The sequence below is a fragment of the Cannabis sativa genome, chromosome 9 (assembly GCF_029168945.1).
Source record: "Cannabis sativa cultivar Pink pepper isolate KNU-18-1 chromosome 9, ASM2916894v1, whole genome shotgun sequence".
Lineage (NCBI taxonomy): Eukaryota > Viridiplantae > Streptophyta > Magnoliopsida > Rosales > Cannabaceae > Cannabis > Cannabis sativa.
Window position 1 is genome coordinate 857,579 of NC_083609.1, and position 23,826 is coordinate 881,404.

Below are 23,826 nucleotides of genomic sequence, written 5' to 3' on the forward strand. Positions count from 1 at the left end.
GATTCAATGCTGAAATCAATTAAGCATTTTTCATCGAGCCTTGTTGTGGTGGTGTTTTTCGAGTGGTATTATCGGACACTGCCCTATCTTGAAAGATAAAGTTCGAGGATTGACATTCCATTGCTGTCATTTAATATGTAAATGGTTACAATGTACCCAATTTGGCAATGGCCGGCGGCGGCTGCAGCTTAGGCTACGCAGAAATATGAAATTTCACATTAAGACCTTCTACTACAAACTCTACCAACCCCTTGCCCAAATGCAAAAGATCTAGATAAAATCTTCTTCTGAGTAACAAAGGTTGGAGATTTACCAAAAAAGACAACTTGAAGGCAGTGTCTTATGGAGTCTTTAGGACAACGCCTTCAAGCTGTTTTATAGGCAAGATATTTCTTCCAACTTTCCATAAGATTGGATCTTTCATTAAAAGAGTTAGTTCCATCTTTCTCTTGTGTCTATTTAATGAAAAATAAATATAATTTTTATAAGTCAAAATTTAAATGTGAATGGATCAAAACATAACAATTCAAAAGTTACTATATATTATTTATTATTATAGAAAAATTACAATGAGTATTGGGCAAAAAGAGAATTTTATGTTCATCTAATCCTCTTAAAATAAACACTAAAAACTCAAGCTTTGACTCATTACAGTTAAACCACTCTCATTTCATTTCATTATATGCCAATCAATGAACCCACACGCACAAATTTTGTATTAACTGCTAAGAATATACCATCATCATTATCATCATCAAGCTTTGCTGTCAATGGTCATGGACACTGCCTCTTCCTTTCCCTGCTTTTACATTTCCAACACAATGGATCATTAAACAAAACAGATTCATCAGATCAAAACCCAATTCAAACCAAAATCAGTTCATCAACTTACATTTGATTTGACTTGCTCAAACTTGTTCATCTTTGCAAATATGTTGCTGTAGAATTGTGCATCCTTCTTGTTGTATTCCCTCACTTTTTCTTTCAACAATTTGTACTCCATTTTCACATCTCTGATATATAATGTACAAACAAAAAGACTCAAATAAGTAATCAAAAACAAAATCACAGCATATAATTAGTGAAAGATTTCCATGGAGGAAGAGAATTCACCTATTGTCTGGGTCAATCTCAAGAGCTTTCTTGATATCAATCTCTGCCAAATCCAAATCAACCAGTTGAATATATGCTTGAGCTCTTCTATACAGAGCTTTGACATTCTTACTATCAAGATCCAAAACCTTTGTGCAAAGTTTCTCTGCTTGCTTATAATCTTTGAGTTTTAGTTTACAGGCAGCATTATTAAGATTACATGTGATTTTCAGCACCTTTGCTTGTTGCTTCTCTTCATCAGTGAAGGTAGAATCATATTCGACGAAACTCACAGCCTGTTAACCGAAAGAGGTGTTATCATTAGGGCCTAATTAAAGGGGTTTGTAGAAAAAATATATTTAGTTATACTGAAATATACCTTCTCATATCTTTTTGAGGCTCTTTCATATTTTCCAGCCTTGAACAAGGCATTGCCTTCTTCCTTTTTCTTCCCCGCGGCTTCGATCTTCTCCTGTGTGTTCATATCCCAAGATTCCTTTCCCTGCACACATTAAGCAAATCTCTTTTAAGTGTCATTGTGAAGGCAAGCAGAAACATTGGTTTGGACAATGAAGAGAGAGCATATGACACCCACCTTAACGAAGGAGACGAGCTCAACTTCATAATAAACAACAGAATTAGCTGGAACAACAGCCAAATCCTGTGACGAATCAGATGAGCCAAAAGCATACTCAGGATGAATCGTCACCAGAGCAACTTCCCCTTTCTTCATATTCTTTACAGCTCGATCAAGACCATCGATAACTTGCTCTGAATATCAAGTGCATACACATCCAAATAGTTAGTTCCAATAGTTTTCTTCCATTACCACAAACTGGTAGTAGTGTCGTGATAATATGATATTACCTTCATCGATTTTGAACTCGTATGGCTTCTCATCATCATGGCCCTTTCGAGTAAACACAGTTCCATCATGTAATTTCCCAATAAGTTTCACTGGCAAAAGACAAAAGTGAGTGAGTTCGGTATTAACACCATAGGTTTATAAACCCGAAAAGCATCAACCTTTTTGTCATTTCATCTTACCTTGAACAACAGTCCCATCATTAGGGCGCTCATATCCCTCGCCCTCCTTCAAAGTCTTTTTCAAGACTCTGCTGTTTTTGCAGATATCAGTAACAGTCTTCCAAGAGACCAACTCAAGAGTTATGAGAAGAGTGGCATTAGGAGGTACAGCTCCTTCCCCATTAACAGCAGGTTCGCCCACCTCACCAAATCCATCTGTAGATTCAAATAACATTAATACAGGGGAAGCCCACATATAAAAAGACTAACTTTAGCAAATCTCAAGTGTCAAAAAAAATCATTTATATTCAATACATGTATGCAATGGATAGGAATCTTACTCACATTTTGGTTTCACTGTCAACATGACCTTTTCTCCCTTCTTCATTGTTTTCACAGCTTTGGCCAAGGCAGGGCAGAAGTAGCCTGTAAGATTAAAAAAAGATAAGATACCATGTTAAAAATCTTTGGTAGCATACAATTATATCAGATAATATTTGGAGATTCAGAAATTAAAGCTTTATTGATTAGTTTTTCGGTACATCTCTTCCTCATATTCTTACACGGATTAGCTTAGTATGCTTTTAGGATCAAAATGTAAAATGAGACTTACCATCCCCAACAGTAAACTCCACTCCATCGGATTTTGAAATTAAAGTCCCATCTTCAAGTCGAACTTCGTAATTAACTGCATCAAAACATAGTCATTTGAGTAACCCCATATGATCCAATTGAATACATAATAGAAGACAATTGTTAGATAACATTACCAAATACTTCATCCAAGTCATTTGGATTTTCCCATTTCTCTCCTTCAACTAATACTTTCTTGAAAATCCCACCATCTTTGCATATATCCTTGACACTGGTCCAAGAAAGCAACTCCACATCAAATTGAAGAGTAGCATTAGGTGGAATGGTGGGAGGGGAACCAGACTCTCCATAAGCCAGCTCAGGAGGTATGGTGAATACAGCATTTTCACCCTTCTTCATGGTTTCAATTCCTTCATCCCATCCCTTGATCACTTGTCCTGAACATAATTTTAGTACAAAAATATATGATGAGCCAACAAAGAAACTAGAATTACTTCACTCAATAATCCTTATGCAATCATCTAAAGACAATGCAAGTGTCATGACTAGTCTTTCAATCAACTACAATGACACTCTTTAACTATAGATTTCCCTAGATAGAAATGGGCTGTTTTATCCTAAAGACGACATGGTGTTAGAATGCCTTGCTCAATCTGGGCAATGCCACGAAACGTCTTAAAGAAAGCATAGTCCGTGATTGAAGTTCATTCGGTCATGGCACTATCTAACTGTCAAAACATGTGGTGCTAATCTTTAATTTAGTACTCAGAAATTAATGACATTGTTTACCTAATGTGAAAAGAAAAACACAATGAACAACCATAGATTGCTTCATTATACATTGTTTCATTTTGGATATAAAATTTACAGCATCAGAACCACTCAACACACATTACCAAACAATGGAAAACACAGATATAAAATTATCAGAGAAAAGCAATGAAAACAAAGAAGTTAATTAACAATTGCTAATTACCTTGGCCAAGCTTAAACTTGAATGGAGTCCCTCTATCACGACTGGAATCGAACTTGGTCCCATCAAGCAAAGTCCCAGTGTAATGAACTAACATACAACATCAGATACCAATCAACATCACACAAAATTTAAACTCACATACAAACAAACCAACATATATATATATACATATAAATTATTCAAAAATCTCCATAAACAGAGAGAATATACCTTCAACTTCATCGCCAGAGCTAGGAGTTTCCCAACCATGACCTTCCTTAACAAGCTTCTTCTTCAAACCTTTACTCCCAATCTCTTTCTCTTCACCAACCTTGAGAATTGGGCTGATTGCGTCGTCTTCCTCATTGACATCCATTTCCATATCCTCATTCACATTTCCAGCAGCTGAGAAATCAAAGTCATCTGCCATGTTCGCTTACAAAACTGATGAAATCAATCAAAATGAGAATCGAAAGAAAGATGAAATGGTTTGTAGAAAGAGAGAGATCAAATGGGTTGTATTGTATTTGTATGACAAGTTAGGAAAGATTGAAGCTTTAGTGTATTTATAGCGAGAAAGAGAGTCTGGAGAGTTCGAAAATGGAAGATGGTTCCAGAAATCTCTACCATTTTCGTAGCTTTGGATTTTTGACACATTCTCTCTCTCTCTCTTCTCTCTCTCCTTATATATTTTTTATTTATTTAATTAAGGTAAAGTTCTATAACATTTTTATTTTTAATTTTTTATGGGTTTTTATCAGTTTTAACTAAAAAAAATAACAATATTATAAAAATACTTTCAGCTCGCCAAATAAATAAATATACAGCTTAAATAAAAAAAAAATTACACAAATACCATTTACACACCTTCAACCCAGCATATATGCTTCTTGGGCAACTATCCCGCAACCACGCAGCAACCCAACGAAACCGAAACAAAAATTCAACCAGAAAGAGAACTACCATAAATTTTGGCGACTTCACCTGAGAAAACGACCAGAATCAATTAAAATAGGGACTGTTTCGAATTCACGAAAAAAAATGTAGAAAAACTATTACGAAACTAAAATTCAACTGGAAATCCAGTTTAATTTGCATAAAACTAATGTCCTGACTTCAATTTTCAGATTCATGAAAGGAAGATCTCAAAAAGTTAAACTAGAGTTCCCAAACAATCAAACTCAAGTATAATCCAAAAAAAATTACATTAATACTATAGTAAAATATTTATCTGGTGTATTTTCGTTGTATTCCAAATTTTTAATGGTGAATTTGTTCATATTAAATCATAAAGAGACATGTAGATAGAGTTACGTACGTGGAAACAATGTTATGATTTTTAATGTTTCACAACAGTTGCATTACAGTTGCATAAATATTTTGCTAACAATTATTTCATCTGATTGAAACCTTCGTCTGATGCAACCTTCGGCCAACTACCCAATAACCACCCAGAAATTTTTGTCTGATTGAAATCTTCGTCTGATGCAACCATTGCGCAACCATCCAGCAACCACCCTACAACTATCGTTTGATTGAAACTTTCGTCTGATGCAACCACTGCGCAACCACGCAGCAACCACCCTGCAACCATCGTCTGATTGTGTAAGTGATAGTGTAAGTTGTATTTTAGTAATTAAAATCACATAAAAGGTATAAATGTTGTCCACGCCTTATGGAGTTATTTTTATAAATATATAAATAAAGTGTCAATTCATATTTTCTATGTAATAATTATTTTTTTTAGTTATAAAAATTAAAGTAAAATTTTGTTTTTAAAATTTTAATTTTAAAAAATAAAAATGCTTTCTATAACTATTTTTATTTTTTAATTTTAAAAACAAAAAATAAAAGTATATTTTGTAAATTTTATTTATTGATAATTCAATTTTTATTTTTTATTTAAAAACTAATTTAAATATATCAATAAGAAAATAACACGTGGATAATAACTTGATTATGTATTATTAACGTCAAAAATTAAATTTAGGTATTTTTTTGTAACTGATAGTTAAACTTAAGTATTTACACTGTAAATTATTATTATTAAAATAATTAATATTTTTACTTCTTGAATTTATGAGATTGAGTTATTTAAAAAGCACTGTTATTCTAGTTCAATAAAAAAGAGCAATGTTATTTGACACCTCAAGATATCCAACACTATATCCATCCCAACCTGCACCTGACGCACCCGGACTTGACACTCGAAAACTCAGTCCTTCATACGGATTATTATTAAACTAATTAATATTTTTACTTCTTGGATTTATGAGATTAGGTTATTTAAAAAATATTGTTATTTGACACATTAAAATATTCAACATTATATTCGTCTCAACCCGCACCTGACCCACCTGGACTCGACACTCGAAAACCCAGTCCTTCACACAGGCATGTTCGGTACCTATAAAACACAAATTTGAAACTTGAAAAAACTCACCCAACATGCATCCCTATCAAGAATTATAAGTGTTCATGCCTCCTTTAACCACCGTATGAACGATTGATGTGATATGATATAAGATCTAATTTCATTGAACCAACATTTATATAATTTTAATGTGTATAATATATTAATAAATTTTTTCTTAAAATAAAATTAATGTGTAGAAATATAAATTTAAAAAATTATATGTAAAAATATATATAATAGAAAAAAGTAATATTTTCATCTAAAAAAAAGTAATATTTTCTTGTAATTCAGAATGGTTGAATATACATTAAATAATTAGTTAAGCCATTATACATGGCCCCTATATTAAAATGACCTTTTTTGTATCATCAATTTAAATATAATATATAAATATTTTTTTTATAATGTATAACATACATAATAATAAACTAAGAGCAAATATATATTTAACACTTAAAAAAATAATAAAATTTTGTGGTCTCATTACACACTATTCTAAAAATTTTGCCTATTTTAAAATTTATGAAGTTTTTTTTTTTTTTTTGAAAATTAAATTTTTGAAGTATTGATTGATAATTTCATTTTAGTAAAAGACCTAATTTTAATTTGCACCTAAGACCCCCATTAAATTTTATGGCTCATTAATAATACTTTTCAAAATATAACTTTTACATTAATTTGGATGGTAGTTAACAAATTGATGCAAATTATATACTTTTCACCTTTTATACTTTAACAATTAAAAAATTAAAATTAAAAATATTAATTATTATATAAAAAAAATTGCCTTTTATATTATGCTACTTTTTAATTTTTTTCTTTAAATTTATGGTTTGAGTTACCCTTTCTATCTGAGTTGTTATGTAAATTTTGTTTACGATTTAAATTGTTTTGTTAGTTACTATGTCTCCTTTTGTTTTAAGTCATCACCCTCTTTTATTTACTGTAATTTCGTGTATGTTAGTAGAACTTGTAATTTTGCTGCCCATGTGACTAATTGGACTTTTATTTAGAAATTGTATGGTACTATTCCGGTTTCTTCAGTTTTTATGTAATGACCGTGAAGTGTAATTTTATTTATTTAATTGTACGAATACGCTTATTATTTTTTTTTTAAAAAAAAGAGTTGGTATGTGAATTTTTGTAAAAAAAAAATTGATTCAATTATAAAAATAAATAAAAAAAATCCAATCTTTTTTTTTTTGAAAGAAAAAAAAAAAAATCTTTAATTCTATTATTATGGTGAGTATATAAATAAAATAAAACTAATTTGTAGAAATATATATGATAAAGTTAAATTTAAAAACAAATAATAGAAAGAAAAAATATATATATATTTTCTGGTAATTCAGAATCGTTGAATACAAATCGAGAAAGAAATCCTCTTCTTCTTCTTCATCGATTCAGTCTTTGATAGGTCAAATCCAAATCAAAATCCAAATCAAATTCACAATTTTGATTATATAATCAACAACGATCCAATCAATCCCCAAATTCTTCTCTTCAGAAAAAAAAATGTCGGAGATGGCCAACACAGATCCCGAGGGTATCGACGGAGTACGGATGACCTGGAACGCATGGCCACGAACCAAGGTTGAAGCAAGCAAGTGCGTGATTCCACTCGCGGCTTGCATCTCTCCGATCCGACCTCATCCTGACATTCCTTCTCTTCCTTATACTCCTCTCCGTTGTAAGACTTGTGCTTCGGTTCTTAACCCTTACGCTCGTGTTGATTTCACTGCTAAGATCTGGATCTGTCCTTTTTGTTTTCAGAGGAATCATTTTCCTCCTCATTATGGTATGATCTCTGATATTAATTTGCCTGGTGAGCTTTATCCTCAATACACTACGGTTCAGTATGTTCTTCCTGAATCTGCTAACCCTAATGATGTTGTTAGTGGTGGTGTTTCGCAATCGAATTTACCTCCGCCTGTGTTTTTATTCGTTTTGGATACTTGTATGATTGAGGAGGAGATGGGGTTTGTTAAATCTTCATTGTTAAGGGCCATTGGACTTTTGCCGGAGAATGCACTTGTTGGATTTGTATCGTTTGGTACTCAAGTTCAGGTTCATGAATTGGGTTTCAGTGATATGTCTAAGGTCTATGTGTTTAGAGGTAATAAGGAGATTCCAAAAGAACAGGTTTTGGAACAATTGGGTCTTGGGATTCCCGGTAGGAGACCTGTAGGGGCCACCGCCGGTGGCTATCAGCCGAAACCTGTTCAAAACGGGTTCCCTGGTTCCGGTATTGATCGGTTTTTGTTGCCTGCTTCTGATTGCGAATATACACTCAATTCGGTATGCACTTTTTTTAATTTAATTAGTTTTTTTTCTTTCATTCAATTGTGAATTTTGAGTAATTAGTCTTGAACATTGGAAATTTGGGTTGAAATTCAGGTATTGGACGAGTTGCAAACGGATCAGTGGCCTGTGCCACCTGGTAGCAGGGCATCGCGGTGCACTGGGGTGGCGTTGAGTGTTGCAGCAGGATTGCTTGGAGCTTGTTTGCCTGGTACTGGAGCTCGCATTGTTGCTTTGGTTGGAGGTCCATGCACGGAAGGGCCTGGATCGGTAAAATCTTCTTATGATTTATGTCTTTATGGGGTGCTTAGGAATTAGGAGACATTGTTATTTGCAACTAATTGTTAGGAGACATTATTGCCATACAACTAGTCTGGGCAATTTGTTTTGGTTTTTGAAATGTTACTCCATTATGCCTAGTTTGCTTCAATTGTAGTTGAAAGTACCTGAATTAAGACTACAAACCAGCATGATTAGCTTTGATGATTGTATAGGCTGAATATTTTGAACGTTATGTTGTGCTAAGAAATTACAAGTCATGCCTCAATGTGTTTCTGTGTCTTTATGTTTGTAGTAATATTCAGTTAAAGCAATACCTTTGTTTATTAATTGTGCTTCCTATCTTTGAAATGATTTGAATTACTTTATTTTAACTTACTTTTGATCACTTTTTCATCTTATATATATATATATATTGAATTTCAACATTATTGCAGATTGTATCAAAGGATTTGTCTGATCCAGTTCGCTCCCATAAAGATCTGGACAAAGATGCTGCACCATATTTTAAGAAAGCAGTCAAATTTTATGAAGGTCTTGGAAAGCAGCTTGTTAGCCAGGGTCATGTTTTAGATGTGTTCGCATCTGCCCTTGATCAGGTATGTGTTGGGGCACACTTTCTTTCACTATTTTGTGATCATATAATTTGTCTCTGCTGAAGCTGTAGTAGTATTCTGTTATATCGTCTTTTTATTGCCAAAAGAGTAGAATCTTTTGTGTCTAGTTTGTAACTCTTTTTATTTCTTAACTACTCAGATTTATTTATTTTTGTATGAAGTCTTCCATAAATTTCCAACTACTTTAGTAGAAAACTTTGGACAATTTTGTTCACATTTTGTTGTAAGTATTTTTGGAATTTCCACCAACCAAAGAATATGTTTGGAGCAATCATTGTGAATTGTTTTACAGTATCATTTATGAAATCTTAATCAATCAAAGAATGTAGCGTGATGTATGTGTAACGAAAACCTGGTATGTACCAAAAAACCAAGAATGTAGCTTTTATTTGATCTTGTGCTTAACTAGAATGTAAGTGATGACAATTTAGCAGTATAATCAGATGCTACATTTCTGCATCTATGATTATTTAAGAGAATTGTATTGTTTTAATTGTCTTGTTTATGTAAACTATGAAGTATTATTAGTTTATAACTTTAGTTTATTAAATAAATTTATATTATATTATATGCTATTGACTATCAAATAACTATTGGGCATTGCTATGTCATAGGTTGGTGTTGCAGAAATGAAGGTTGCAATTGAGAAAACTGGTGGTCTTGTTGTTCTATCTGAAAGTTTTGGTCACTCTGTATTTAAAGATTCATTTAAGCGCATTTTTGAAGGAGGAGAACAATCTCTTGGCCTTTGTTTCAAGTGAGTTAGTCATTAAGAAACATTATAATGCTTGCCACTTGTCTTCAATTGTCTGTTATATGTTTTTAAAGCTTTACTCTTATTTTAGGTATTAAATGTCGGTTGCTCTGTTGTTAACTCTCCTGCATAATCATATAATTGCTCATTTGACATTGTAATTCTTTAATTTGTTTGTTTCTTTATTAACTGACTAGACCTTAGTAAGTTTTCACCATCCATGATGGTATGTTTGTAGGATTGTTTTTATTTGGTATACAACATTATATTATGCGAAACATTATGGAGTTGAGTTGAGAGAAGCATTATGAGAAACATAGTATTATTATGATGCCAATGCTCTACTTTAGAGGAATCTGGTTTATTATATTAGTTTTGTGAGTTGGAGATCTTGGTTTGTTTGAGAGAGTTGTTTCATCCAATGATAGCAGAAATTTTATGAAATTACCATTAGACCTCTTTTATTTCTTTGTTTGGCTTAACGTGATTTTACTACATTATTTTTCGCTTTGTGAGCTTTGAATTGAGAGTGTGCAACTGTAAACATGGGGCTCATCTTTTTTACTATTACATTTTCCAATTATTACGCGTGGTTTAATCTATTAACGTGAGGCTTATTACTGAACTTTTTTATTCCAGTGGTACACTCCAGATAAACTGTTCGAAGGACATCAAAATTCAGGGAATAATTGGTCCCGTCACTTCTTTAGAGAAGGTTAGATTTTATTTTTTTGATGATGGTAATTTTCGGAGCTTGTGTATTAATTATATGTTTGATCCAAAACTAGCATTCTCGACTTAATTTCTTCATTGTGTGGCTTGCAGAAAGGGCCTTCTGTTGCTGATACCACAATTGGTGAAGGAAATACAACCGAATGGAAGATGTGCGGTCTTGACAAGAGTACTTGCTTGACAGTGTTCTTTGATTTGTCATCAAGTGATCGGTCAAATACACCGGGAGCTGTAAATCCACAGCTGTATTTGCAATTTCTCACCAGGTAAAAATGAGGTTGTCATTTTACTTAATAAGAAACAAAAATTGTATTGGAAAGGGGAAACAAATACTAAAGATTTACAAGAGATGATAGGGTATCATCATCTATTTATTAGGTGAAAGTATTTGCATAGCTGCCTTTACTCCTTTTGCATGGCGATTTGATTATTGTCATTTGGCTCTGCAGGTATCAAAACACAGACGGTCAAATGATGCTTCGAGTTACCACTGTTTCTAGGGCATGGATAGATACTGCCATAAGCTCAGAGGTGTGTACATTTCGTAACTGTCTCTTTATTTTCAATTTAGTGTACGGTCTTCAGTCTTTTCTTTTTCTTTTGGTTAGTTGGGTCACTGCTTCAAAATTATCAGGGCCTGTACTTTATAGAAGTTAATTGCTATTTCAATTTTACCAAGAATGTAAAACATATTGTATTTGGATGTGATTTCTTAGTTTGGAATGAATAAGTATGCAATATTCCCAAATAATCATAACGGAAAGGAAGAGAGTAGTGCCTCTCTCATATGTTTGATAATCTGGCTACCTTGATTCTTTCTTAGGTGACAGCTTCAAGGGAAGTCACATTTCTATTTATTACACATCATAGTTGAATAATTCTTCCACGAAATTATTGTCCATATTTGATTCTTGACTCACATATTTTGCTCGTTCGGTACATACTTTATTGAACAACAAAGTCGGAAATTTTCTTGAGCAATTTTTTGAGACGATCTCCAGTTTTCATTTCATTTTTCATAAATACGTATAAAAAGTGTTAGCAAGACCTTTCTTTTTAAAGCTAGATTTGCAATTACATGATACTTTCTTCCTGCAATTTTTAGCCTAGAGTCGATATATTGTTCTTTATTTGTACTTTATGGTGTTTTATGTGTTCAAAATGAAACTTCAAATTGATGTGGAAAGAAATATGTCTGCTTCTTTAGGAACTGGTGCAAGGATTTGATCAAGAGACAGCTGCTGTAGTAATGGCTAGAAAGACATCTTTAAAGATGGAGACAGAGGTATATTTCAACATCTTTTGTTGTCTTATTATATTATTATTATTATTATTTTAATACTCGTTTTTTATTCTTCAATTCAATCTCTGATGATAGATGTTTGTTTTTCAATTAGGAATCATTTGATGCTACAAGATGGTTGGATAGGTCTTTGATTCGTCTGTGTTCCAAATTTGGCGAATACCGAAAGGATGACCCTTCCTCCTTTATGTTAAATCCATGCTTTTCATTGTTCCCTCAATTCATGTTTAATCTACGGCGGTCACAATTTGTGCAGGTATTAATCGTGTTCCCTCCTCCCTTTTTCCCCTTCATTTATTTTTTCCTTCTTCTAGTCATGTACATGTGTATTCAAATTTTCAATGTTTCATTTGTTTCTCAAATGAAAATTTTCAGGTGTTCAACAACAGTCCTGATGAGACTGCCTATTTCCGTATGTTACTCAATCGTGAGAATATTACCAATGCTGCTGTCATGATTCAACCATCACTAATGTCGTATTCATTCAATTCACCACCTAGACCCGTTTTGCTAGATGTAGCATCTATTGCTGCCGATCAAATTCTTTTGTTAGATTCATATTTTAGTGTTGTCATTTTCCACGGAATGACCATTGCTCAGTGGCGTAATATGGGATACCATACTCAGCCAGAGCACCAGGTTTGTACTTTAGAAATTATTAGATATATTTCTCGTTATATAATTTTTAAGTACTTAATAAGATACTGTAGTCATTTGTTGTTCATGTACTTATATTTGCTTCTATATTTTCAGGCATTTGCAGAATTGTTGCGAGCTCCTCATGCTGATGCCGATATGATCATCCATGAACGTTTTCCTGTCCCAAGATTGGTGGTATGCGATCAACATGGTTCCCAGGTTAGTATCTTTCTGAATTTCTAGTCTCAGTTTATTAAAGAATTTTGCAACAAGATAGTAGAAGAAGATGGAAGTTGCTTTTGTCTCATTGCCTCCAAAAATCCAGTGAATAATTTTAGTCTCTAAATCCAAGCATGTCCAGTTTTATTAATCGGTTTCCAACTTTTAGGCTCAATTTTATTCAAAACATCATTCGATTTGTTTTTGAAAGTCCATGTGTGCTGCTGTGCTTTCTTTCCCCTCCATATATATTTGATTTCCGAAATAATTCTCTTATCCATAGTCGCCGATTAGGAAAAATATTCACGTGGCAAATCTCTTATTACGTTTTACTTTGCAGGCACGTTTCTTATTAGCGAAACTGAACCCGTCAGCTACCTATAATAACGCCAACGAAATGGCTGCTGGGTCGGATGTAATCTTTACCGATGACGTGAGTCTACAAGTTTTCTTTGAACATTTGCAGAGACTGGCCGTGCAATCCTAAGAGCAAAGAAAAGAAAAAACAAAGAAAAGAAGAGTAAAAGTACTCCACGAAAAAACTGCTCCGGTTTTCGGTGTGGGGGAAATTCCTCTGGTTTTTTCCTATCCTCATGTCATTCCATTCCATCCAATTTATTATTAAAAAAAAAAAAAAAAAACCTTTCTTTCTTTCCATTGTATTTAAAGATGAAGAGTTACTCAGACCAGAGACCCCACATTGATTTATCAATAAAGAAAGAACAAAAAAAAAAGCACATTCTTTGGGGGGGTTGCTGGTGAAGGTAATTTCTTTTACTTCCATTATAGAATAACTAGCAAAGGTTAGTTCTTTTTTTTTTTTTTAATTCATATGGAAAGAAAGTCATGAATGAGGGTAAGGAAAAGGAAGGAAGTTGAGTCTGAAATTTTCTCTTCCTTTTCTTATTTTCGGTTTTTCGGGTTAACTGGTTTGGAAAGTAAGTTTCTGTCTGCATGAATTTTTTTTAAGTTATATGCTGTGAGATGAGGGGTACATTACATGTTAGTAGGGTTGTTTTGTATTTTCAGACTTTGTTTTTAGCTCAATATGACTTAATTGTTCATCAATTTAGGTTATGTTTTTTGTTTTATGAAAGAGAGTGCATTTTTTTTTGGAAATTTGATGTAGCTTAAAACTTAAAAAGCCTATGCCTTGTTGGCCTGTTATATGGATTTTGGTTTATCAGATGTTTAATTATGTTTTTAAATTTTTTTTCCTTTTATTATTATGTGTAAGATTAGCATACAAATCAATGTCCTTGTTGTTACCAAGTACATAAATTATAAAGGGAACTTCATATTGAAGACTGTCAAATTAGTCTCAACCTTTACAATAATGCAACCCCAATTATTAGGCTCTTTTGTTTTAATTAGAGCTTTGATTTAATAGTCTCCTTGTATTTAGTTATGGACAATGTAACATAATTAACAAATGCAAATCTACAAGTCTTTGTTTAGGAAAAAAAAACCAGCTTGAGAGGTGAGAATCTCGAGGAAAAATTCTATTTATTCTATTCCATTTATAAGACTTTAAAATAAGAGTGCTATTTTAACAATTTTTTATATTATTTATTAAAAATTAAAGTGCACCAATAGTACTATACTTGTGCCAAAAAGGTTGATCTCTAAATTTCATTTTAGTATGTGATAGTACTACAAGTAATACCACTTAATAATCAAATATCAAATTTCAAATAATTTAATTTAATAATTATTCCAGAATATCACTAACCAATTACATTTAATAATTATTCTAAAATATTTCTAACCAATTACAAGAACAATATGCCTTACAGAAATGCTCTTTCAATTTATAACTATATACCATATTTAGAGTTAAGAGTACTCTATTATTAAAGATGTCTTTACCTATATTGCTGATTTAAGTTGCTAAAACTAGTATGAATATAACCAATATTGTTCATAATTATCAGATTAAAACTAATTATACAAAATCATAACATTTAAGTTACTTGATTAGATTACTAAAGGTCAAGATGATGCACATAACAATTAGTGCCCTTCGTACATAATTTGCTTGCAAAAATTGAGATACTTATCAGTAAACTTAGTAAAAATTATTATTTTTGTATATAAAAAATTTGATCAATCATGAATGAGAGTGATTAAAGATTTTACTTCAGCTTATATTTTAAAAGAAACAACTTAACACTTTCTCAAACTATATGTTAAAGCAACACAAACACAAAATATTAGTAAAAATACAAAAAACCAATCCCATCACATTCAACAGGGGCATCCCAAAAATTAAGACTTAATCTAATTTCTTTTCTTTAAAATTTAAGCAAACTCATTTCAAAGAACATTGCTTCCACAGTTCACTAGAAAAATATTAGAGTAAATGTAAATAGAATAATCCTAAATCGAAATGGATCTATCATTTTTCTTTGTTGTTAATCAACTGTTCTACTCTTTATAATGATAATTCTTCTCTCTTGTTTTGACACTCATTAATCTTTTTTGTTTTTATCATTACAGTATTCTTCAAAAATTTCTCTCGGTTATTTCCTCTTGGCTATTACACTAACAAAACCGAGGATGCGACGACTGAAAGATTACCTGAGAAAAAACTCAGAAAATTGCCATCAAGACTCTGTTTTTCTTCTCTTTCCTTTAGACTTCTTGATTCTATGTTCATTGTTGATAGATAATGCTTCCCCACTTACAGAACTACCGGGATCTTGTAAAACCGACGCCTCTTCATTTTTCTTCCTCTTCTTCACACTTCAACACACAAAAAAAAAAAGATTGAGAAAATTAGGTGAATTATTAAATTTACATGTGACCTTTGAAACACTTTCGAAATTCCAAGTTGATGTTAAAACCTGTCGTTTACTCTGAAACCTTCTAAATGATTCGCTAGCCAATGAAGGCTTCCTGTGTTTTCGGGTACTAGAGAACCAGAAATGTGTAGTACATCCTCATCCATACTGCAGAGTTGAATCAATGTCGCGAATTAAGTTTTCATTAGTTTGTTTCCGAAGAATCGAGCAAAACTGATATCTTAATTTACACTAGTAGTATTTGTTACCTTTTGACTAAAAACTGTATCATACTTCCAACCTTTATCACATGGCGCTTGTGAAATTTGCTACAAAATAGTTCCTCCCCGTGTTTCTATTAAGCATTTAAGCGTATCAAAATTGGTGTCGAAGAACGATATCAACATTCAAACATAATAGTGAAGAAGAAGAAGTAAGCACTACTCACAATTTTATGTACAAATTCATCACGAATGTCTTCGTCCGTTATAACAGCTGATGAGAAGCCAAGAACAACAACATGAATTGATCCTTGAGTAATTTTTACCACCTTCCCCTCTGAAATAAATAAACAAACAAACATAAGCAATTACAAGAGAGAACATAAGGGAGTTATATTGGTTAGAAAGTCTTATAATAACATTTTTCAGAATTTAGAAATGAAAAGCAAATAAATTGACAGGAACATACTACCAATAGGCTATGAACAGCAAAAACAGAGAAATATTTTGTATTGAAAATTTGAGAGCGATACACAACCCTTTCCAATTTCTTCACCCCTACAAATGAAATCCCTCCCTCTAACTAGTTCTCTATCAATACCAAATTTCCTGCTCTATATAAATTTGTGGAAAACAAAAAATTTAATTTTGGGTAGCTATAGAAATACTTAACACTAAGGTAATGTTTGGTTGGGAGGAATGAAAACATAAGAATAAGAATGAAATAAAATTTAATATGCATAAAAAAAGTTGATAAAAAATTTATTAAAATTTTTCTTATCTTTCATTGGAATGATCTTTCCTTTGGTATAGTCATTCAACTGAAATGGTGGAAAGGCTATTCCATTGGAATAATATTCCAATACTTTAAAATGCAATCAAACAAAGGAATATAGTGAAAATTATTTCATTTCCATTCTATTCAATTACCTCAACCAAATGCCACCTAAAGGGTATGATGTTTTTACTTTGGTTGTAAGTTAAGTGATTCATCCCATATCATCTTCTATACTTGAAATACTTAATAAATAATCAGAAATCTCGGAGGAAAAATATATTTAAACCACATAATAAAACAAAGAAAGTTAACAGCATTACTACACAATTGAATTGTTGTTTTTAATCTCTCTCTTTCTCAAACACACACACACAAAGGGATTATTACAAGTTAAGAAACAAAGTTACCTAACAGCATATTAGGTTTTGGAGAGAAAAGCAAAAGCTTTGCTTTTAGCTTCACAGCAATATAAGGATGCATCCCATTTAAAATTCTTGCATTCTTATCAAGAATATTAAATTCATAAGCCAACATAACACCATCAAAATTCTCATGAAACCTGAAATATAGACCAAAACAGAACAAAGATAATTAATTTACATAAAATCATCAACACCATCTCAATGAGAAAGAGGAAGAAGAATACTTGAAAAGCATAGAGCTAAGCTCACGAAGAATGGCATCGTAAATGTTGTTGCTCTTAGATGGGTGAACATAGACCACCATGTTTGCATCCGAAACTTTTAGGCTCTCCATTCTTCTTCTACCAACCAAATTCCAAAACCCTATTATGTCAGAGAGAGTAAGCCTGGGTTTGTCCATTTAATTATCAATAAATAATACACTTTACACACAAATATATCTTACCTATATAATAAGAGTAAATGCCTATCTAACAACAAAATTTCTTGTGGCTTAACAGAATACTTTCAAAAACTCTGTTCGTTTTGACAGAAACACGTCAAATACTAACAACAATGCTGAAGAGAAAGAGATGCAAATGAATCAAATAAACCATAATTGTCCACAACTTCTCTAAACAGACTATTAGTTTGGTAGCTATGCAATGAAGCATTTGGGTAACTATTCAACGAAGCATTGCCTATTTTGCTTGCTTCTCCCATTGAATACCGGATAAAATTTGAAACAACTACGAATTATCTCTCCAATCAACAACACAAACATTGTTCCAATCAACTTATTTCTCACTATGAACATAGTTAATTACAATTCAAATTTTCCTAGAAACACCATAAATTAGGTTTAGTTCGGAGAGCCTAAAAGCTTTTCTTTACCAAATACTTCATCAACACCAATCTATAGAATTATCCAAAACTTAAACACAGTGAACGAAGCATTGCCTATTTTGCTTGCTTCTCCTACTGAAATACCGGATAAAATTTGAAACAACTGCAAACTATCTCTCCAATTAACAACACAAACATTGTTCCAATCAACTTATTTCTCACTATGAACATAGTTAAAATAATTACAATCAAATTCTCTCTCCTAAAAGTTTCTCAATGTTACCAAACACTTCATCAACACCAATATATAGAATTATCCCAAACTTAAACACAGTGTACAGAAACAAAATATACAAATACCATACAAAACCAGAAAATTATGAAACTTTCTTTCTTTGGCCCTGGCCCTTACTTCTCAAATCATTCTATCAAGATTATTAGAACAAAATCTCATATGATTCATTATTAACAGATATGCATAATTTAACGTTTCAAATATATAGCCTAACTATTATTAAAATAGAGAATTTGATAATAAGCTAAATCATAAAACCCTAAAGTTTAATAATTTCTCTAATATTCAAACTAGAAGTAAGATAAACAACAACCCAATTGTTCAATAACTTCAAATCTATGCTCAAAACATACCAAACCTAAAAAAAACCCTAATAATGGCAACGAGAGGAGTAAAAGGAACCATTAATTCAAAGATTGAAGCTTTAAATCTAATCAACATAGAACCCTAAACAGCCAAATGTAAAAACAACGAAGTAGTCGTGAATCAATTCAAATCGGGCAATCAATGAGATCTACAAGGAAAGACAATAGAGAAAAGGTTAGAGAACTCACCAATGGCGGCTTGAGAGAAGAGAAGAAGAGAGCGCAAGTGGCTCTTCTGTCTCTGACTCCGATTGAATTTGGGTTCTTATGGATCCAAACGGGTCGGGTCTCCCATATTTTCAAGCGGATCAAAGCCCGTTGGGCCCAATAATTAATAGGATAATTACAAATTATTATTATTTTTTAAATTTTTATATTTTTATAATCAAAGATTTTTTTTTAATATTTTTACAAAAAAATATATATATAAAAATAACATTAAAACAATAATAAAAAATAACATACAAATAATAAAAAATCAACAATAAATTAATAAGAGTACAACATAAAAATACATCAAAAATTATAAAAATATTTAAAATTGCATATAACTACAACTGTATTTTTAAATATTTTTTTATTGTTTTACATGATTAAATATTTAATTATTTGTCATTGTTTAAAAAAATATATATAATTATTTGTAATTTATTTTTTGATTAAAAATAATAATTTTTAAGAAATATTATTAATTAATTATAAGTGTCATTTTATAGTGGTGAAAGACACTATTAATATTTTATAACTATACTCAATTTGAAATTATTAGGTAAATTTATAGTGTATTTCAAAAAAATAGTGCACTAATGTATTCTCTTCGTATTTTTTATATTTAAATATTTTTTTTATATGATAGCGTACATATTATAATTATTCAAAATATTTTATAAAATTAAAAAAAAAAATTAAATAATTTTACTTACAAAAAATAATCACTTAGGCATACATATTTTATAACTTAAACAAAAGAATATGTATTTTTGTAAGAAAAATAAAAAACAAAAAATATTCCAATAACTTTTTAGCTAATCATTATTGAAATAGTGTATTATATGGAGGGAAACAACTTATATTTGGGAACTATTAAAGAGACTAAAGTTTATGTTTTTAATTTGGGTGAGGATTGTCAATGGAGATGTATTGATCAAAAGCCTCATAAGATTATTACTTGTCCATCTTCTGATGTTTTAGTCAATGGAAATCTTTATTGGCTAACAATGAGGTATCAAACACATCTAGTTGACATTGTATCTTTTGACTTGGATAAAGAGGAATTTCATGTCATACCACAACCTGTCGATTTCGGTTTGAACAAGTCTCTCACCCATCTTGTGACGTTGAATGATCGCCTTTCGGCTGTTGTTTCGTCTAAGTTTGGGGAACATGAGATTTGGGTTTTGAAGGATTATAATAAGAAGGAATCTTGGAGTAAAGAAATTGTCATTCCTGATTATGTTCCAATGGGATTCAGAATGGATAGTGCTCCTCCAACAAGAATTAGGTTCAATGGGAGTAGGAACAAAGCTTTTCGAGTTTTGTGTAATTTACAAGGTGGTGAGGAAATTTTGTTTTCGTATAGAGATCGATGTTTGGCATCATACAATCCCAATCATCAAGAGTTCAAGGATTTTAGAACTGAAGGGCTTCCTATTGAGTTTGAGATAATTGTTCATACAGGTAGTCTCATACCTGTTGATGCAGCTTTTGCCAATAATTCAACAACACCATCATCAACTCTCAATATATGAATAAATTATCATTCGAACTTTTTATGTAACGTCTTTGTTTGACTAAGCTTCTACTACTGTAAGCTCTCTCTATAAGAGTGTTCGGATAAAAAATAAAAAAAGTTCTTTTCGTTGTTCGGTTGGAGTCTCTATTTGGTGTTATTTTAGTTTAGACATACAAGCTTAGATGGTGTTAAAGTCTATGTCATCTCAACACTATGATACATTAATCTGTGATTAGTAAAATCTAATTCAGACCTCATACAAATCTAATTTAACATATTGAAGTAAGTGATTGTCAAGTGATTTCTCTTACATACAATTTGATAGTACTATATATATATGTATATATTCTTTTTATAAGACTTTATCTTACAGATTCAGATGATGACTAGCTTCTTTTTCTTCTCTATTTTCCTCCCCAAGCTAATCAACAACAACTGCATTTTGTTCCTGAAAAAACAAATAAAAACATGTTTTTGCTAACAGTATTTCGCCCAATCGAATTCACTTTCCTCTTACATGTCATGGCAGCACGAGTGAATCTTAAAGCACAACACCGAAATGTGCTCAAAATTCGATTAACCATTCATCAACCGCGCACCTGTTATTGCCCATGAGAAAAGAAGCAGCTAACTGGTTACCTTCCTTTGTGATTTGGACACCAAATCGATGAGATTATGGTATGTCCATGTCTTTTCTTCTCTAAATTCGGGTTCAAGAGAAGCGTAGACAGTTTCACAGCTTTTAAGAAAATGCCCTTTTCCAAATGCAGTAAGAACAACTGGATCAGTATTCATTTCGACGGCTCCAGAAAGAAATCCCATCGTTCTCCATGTCTCGAAAACTCGAGTTCCATCAAAACCCATACTAATTGCATCATAAAGAATGCCAATGCTAATAATATCTGGCTTCACTGTATAAGTTAACTGAGAAAGTGAAATTCTCAAGTGTGTGAAATCCTTCATCTTCAACTGAGTTAACATGATGATGTTCACAGTAGTTACATTCCATGGGAACTTTGCATCTGACATCTCCTGAATAACCGAATCCATACCCTTTCGACTTAACAAACAAGCGTAAGAAAGAAGACGAAGACACCAAAGAAGCTCAGTTTCACCAAATGTTGAAGAGAGATCAATCCCTAAGGTCTCTAATTTAGAAAACATGTAATTGTTAATATAAATCTCAGCTAGTTTCCTGATCAAATCTTCCCCTAAAGGGATTTTCAATATCAACACTCTTGTGTAGAACTTATCCATCTTGTCCAAGATCCCGAATTTCGCATAAGCCTCTAGCATTTTGATCAAAGTTGAAGGCTGCAAATACATTTTCTTCGAAACCATAGTGTGATACACACTCTCCATTTTCTTGAGCAACCCGGCTCGTGAGAACTCTTTCATAAGCAAATTATAAGTAATGTGATCGGGTGGACAATCATTGAGTTTCATCTTCTTTAAACACATTCCTATCTCGTCGTACATCTCGTGTTTCGCATAAGCTTCGATAAGTCCATCATAAGTATCACTTTCCGGTGCTACATTGAGTTCCTTCATCTCATCAAGATAATGTAAAGCCTTGTCAAAAAACCCTTTTCTTGCAAAACCATGGATGATTGAATTGTAGGTTTCCAAAGAAAGACTAAGACCATGATTCTTCATCTCATCAAATAACAATTCTGCTTCTTCAATCAGATCATCTTCAACAAGAACTCTTATTGTCTTGTTGTAATTCAATTCGTTTATCCGCGATTTCTCAATGTTCTTCCACATACCGAAAAGCTGTTCACAAAATTAAAGTACTTTCAACTTCAACTAAAAACCCAATGAATAAATCTTCAAATTATGCAATTAAATGAAATGAAGTTAAAGAACACTCTCATAATATTTTTCATACAATTCTTGCCATTGAATGCAAAAATTCCACACAATTTTCGAAATAACCGAATGTTAAGTTATGAATTGTTAGCATAAGATTTGAAATAAGTTTATAGTTGATAAAATCCCACTGAAAAATAACGATTTTCTAAAAGTTACACATTAAAATGAAAAACATAAATATTCTTTAAAATGCATAAAAAAAATCTATTTTAAAGCAAGTTTTTTCTTAGATTTTGCCAACCATTTCAAAATGGAATACTCATTTCACCAAAATAATGAAAACTCCATTCCATTAGAATGAAATTCCGATAATTTAGAATACAACCAAATAAAAGAATCCTTTAAAAGATACAACATTACTCTTCTCTTACGCATTTCGTCGAACACAAAGCCATAGAAGTATTTTCAACTCAAAATAAGAAATGCTTCTACAATCTCTATCTAACCCAAAACCCAATTTCTAAATATAAATCGATTTCCATTTACCTAAGCTAAAGTTTGATAAAACTAAAAACAACCCACAAACAATAATAAATAAGAATTAATTACCTGAAGAATTTCCAATGACCTGGAATGGTGTCTGAGAAAAGTAACAACAGCCCAGAAATTCTGTTTAGTCCAATCTCCATCTTGTTTAAGCAATTGCAAAGGGCATGAGTCAGTCTTATTGAGCTTATTGAACAAGTTTTTGAGAATACGGTGCTCATGGAAAGTGTCCACTAGAAGGGTTGTGTGTTGTGTGTTTTTGTTGGGAGTGTTAGAAGTTGAGAGTGAGAGACAATGAAATTGTTGTAATTTGGGTTTGGATTTGATTGAAATGTTTGAGCTTAAGAAGAAGAAGCCATTAACAGTGGTTGTTGTAGTAATCGTTATGACTGGTTTTGCTATAGTCTGTAAATTCATCATCATCATCATTATCACTCTTCTTCTCTACTCTCCATGATTTGATTTGATTTTTTTTTTAAGGATTTATTTCATTTTTTATTTCGAAAATTCAATTTTTTTTGTTAATTATAAATTATTATATGATATTAAAATCACATTAAATGAGTTAAACTCACACAATAATGATTAGCTAAAAAGTTATTGGAATATTTTTTGTTTTTTATTTTTCTTACAAAAATACATATTCTTTTGTTTAAGTTATAAAATATGCATGCCTAAGTGATTATTTTTTGTAAGTAAAATTATTTAATTTTTTTTTTTAATTTTATAAAATATTTTGAATAATTATAATATGTACGCTATCATATAAAAAAAATATTTAAATATAAAAAATACGAAGAGAATACATTAGTGCACTATTTTTTTGAAATACACTATAAATTTACCTAATAATTTCAAATTGAGTATAGTTATAAAATATTAATAGTGTCTTTCACCACTATAAAATGACACTTATAATTAATTAATAATATTTCTTAAAAATTATTATTTTTAATCAAAAAATAAATTACAAATAATTATATATATTTTTTTAAACAATGAGAAATAATTAAATATTTAATCATGTAAAACAATAAAAAAATATATAAAAATACAGTTGTAGTTATATGCAATTTTAAATATTTTTATAATTTTTGATGTATTTTTATGTTGTACT

At 31.4% G+C, this 23,826-nt stretch overlaps 5 protein-coding genes across 10 annotated transcripts; 2 read left to right on the plus strand and 3 right to left on the minus strand.

The window, feature by feature from the left end:
* Positions 1-519: 519 nt before the first annotated feature.
* On the minus strand, positions 520-4,346 carry LOC115722383 (70 kDa peptidyl-prolyl isomerase). Of its 3 annotated transcripts, XR_009684406.1 has the most exons (13): positions 3,899-4,336; positions 3,689-3,775; positions 2,889-3,149; positions 2,732-2,806; positions 2,464-2,544; positions 2,140-2,334; positions 1,960-2,049; positions 1,688-1,863; positions 1,472-1,594; positions 1,329-1,388; positions 1,114-1,156; positions 893-1,013; positions 771-799 (listed from the first exon to the last, which is right to left on the minus strand). XR_009684406.1 is itself a non-coding variant. In XM_030651585.2 (12 exons), the coding sequence occupies exons 1-12, from the start codon at positions 4,095-4,097 to the stop codon at positions 755-757; spliced, it is 1,728 nt and encodes a 575-aa protein (XP_030507445.2). In that variant the 5' UTR covers positions 4,098-4,346; the 3' UTR covers positions 520-754. The 3 variants fall into 3 exon arrangements, 2 of the variants coding, with proteins under 2 accessions (XP_030507445.2, XP_030507444.2); XM_030651585.2 differs by having other exon boundaries at positions 520-799; positions 1,114-1,388; positions 3,899-4,346; XM_030651584.2 differs by having other exon boundaries at positions 520-802; positions 1,114-1,388.
* Positions 4,347-7,366: 3,020 nt separating this feature from the next.
* LOC115722374 (protein transport protein SEC23 E) lies at positions 7,367-14,122 on the plus strand. Its single transcript, XM_030651573.2, has 12 exons — positions 7,367-8,381; positions 8,481-8,654; positions 9,101-9,262; positions 9,895-10,037; positions 10,674-10,749; positions 10,860-11,032; positions 11,216-11,297; positions 11,974-12,051; positions 12,164-12,325; positions 12,445-12,708; positions 12,823-12,927; positions 13,268-14,122. Exons 1-12 carry the CDS (start codon positions 7,599-7,601, stop codon positions 13,412-13,414), a joined length of 2,349 nt encoding a protein of 782 aa, XP_030507433.1. The 5' UTR covers positions 7,367-7,598; the 3' UTR covers positions 13,415-14,122.
* A 1,073-nt stretch (positions 14,123-15,195) lies between these two features.
* On the minus strand, positions 15,196-18,886 carry LOC115722449 (uncharacterized). Of its 4 annotated transcripts, none has more exons than XM_030651661.2 (7): positions 18,806-18,886; positions 17,356-17,494; positions 17,117-17,268; positions 16,159-16,268; positions 15,980-16,065; positions 15,774-15,878; positions 15,196-15,672 (listed from the first exon to the last, which is right to left on the minus strand). In XM_030651661.2, the coding sequence occupies exons 2-7, from the start codon at positions 17,463-17,465 to the stop codon at positions 15,534-15,536; spliced, it is 702 nt and encodes a 233-aa protein (XP_030507521.1). In that variant the 5' UTR covers positions 17,466-17,494; positions 18,806-18,886; the 3' UTR covers positions 15,196-15,533. The 4 variants fall into 4 exon arrangements, with proteins under 4 accessions (XP_030507521.1, XP_030507522.1, XP_060959806.1 ...); XM_030651662.2 differs by having other exon boundaries at positions 17,356-17,472; positions 18,806-18,880; XM_061103823.1 differs by having other exon boundaries at positions 17,356-17,517; positions 18,806-18,839.
* A 782-nt stretch (positions 18,887-19,668) lies between these two features.
* LOC115722586 (F-box protein At3g07870-like) lies at positions 19,669-20,364 on the plus strand. Its single transcript, XM_030651826.2, has one exon. It carries the CDS (start codon positions 19,669-19,671, stop codon positions 20,362-20,364), a length of 696 nt encoding a protein of 231 aa, XP_030507686.2.
* Positions 20,365-20,548: 184 nt separating this feature from the next.
* On the minus strand, positions 20,549-23,248 carry LOC115722388 (pentatricopeptide repeat-containing protein At4g14190, chloroplastic). Its single transcript, XM_061103821.1, has 2 exons — positions 22,773-23,248; positions 20,549-22,124 (listed from the first exon to the last, which is right to left on the minus strand). The coding sequence occupies exons 1-2, from the start codon at positions 23,136-23,138 to the stop codon at positions 20,976-20,978; spliced, it is 1,515 nt and encodes a 504-aa protein (XP_060959804.1). The 5' UTR covers positions 23,139-23,248; the 3' UTR covers positions 20,549-20,975.
* Between the last annotated feature and the right edge of the window lie 578 nt (positions 23,249-23,826).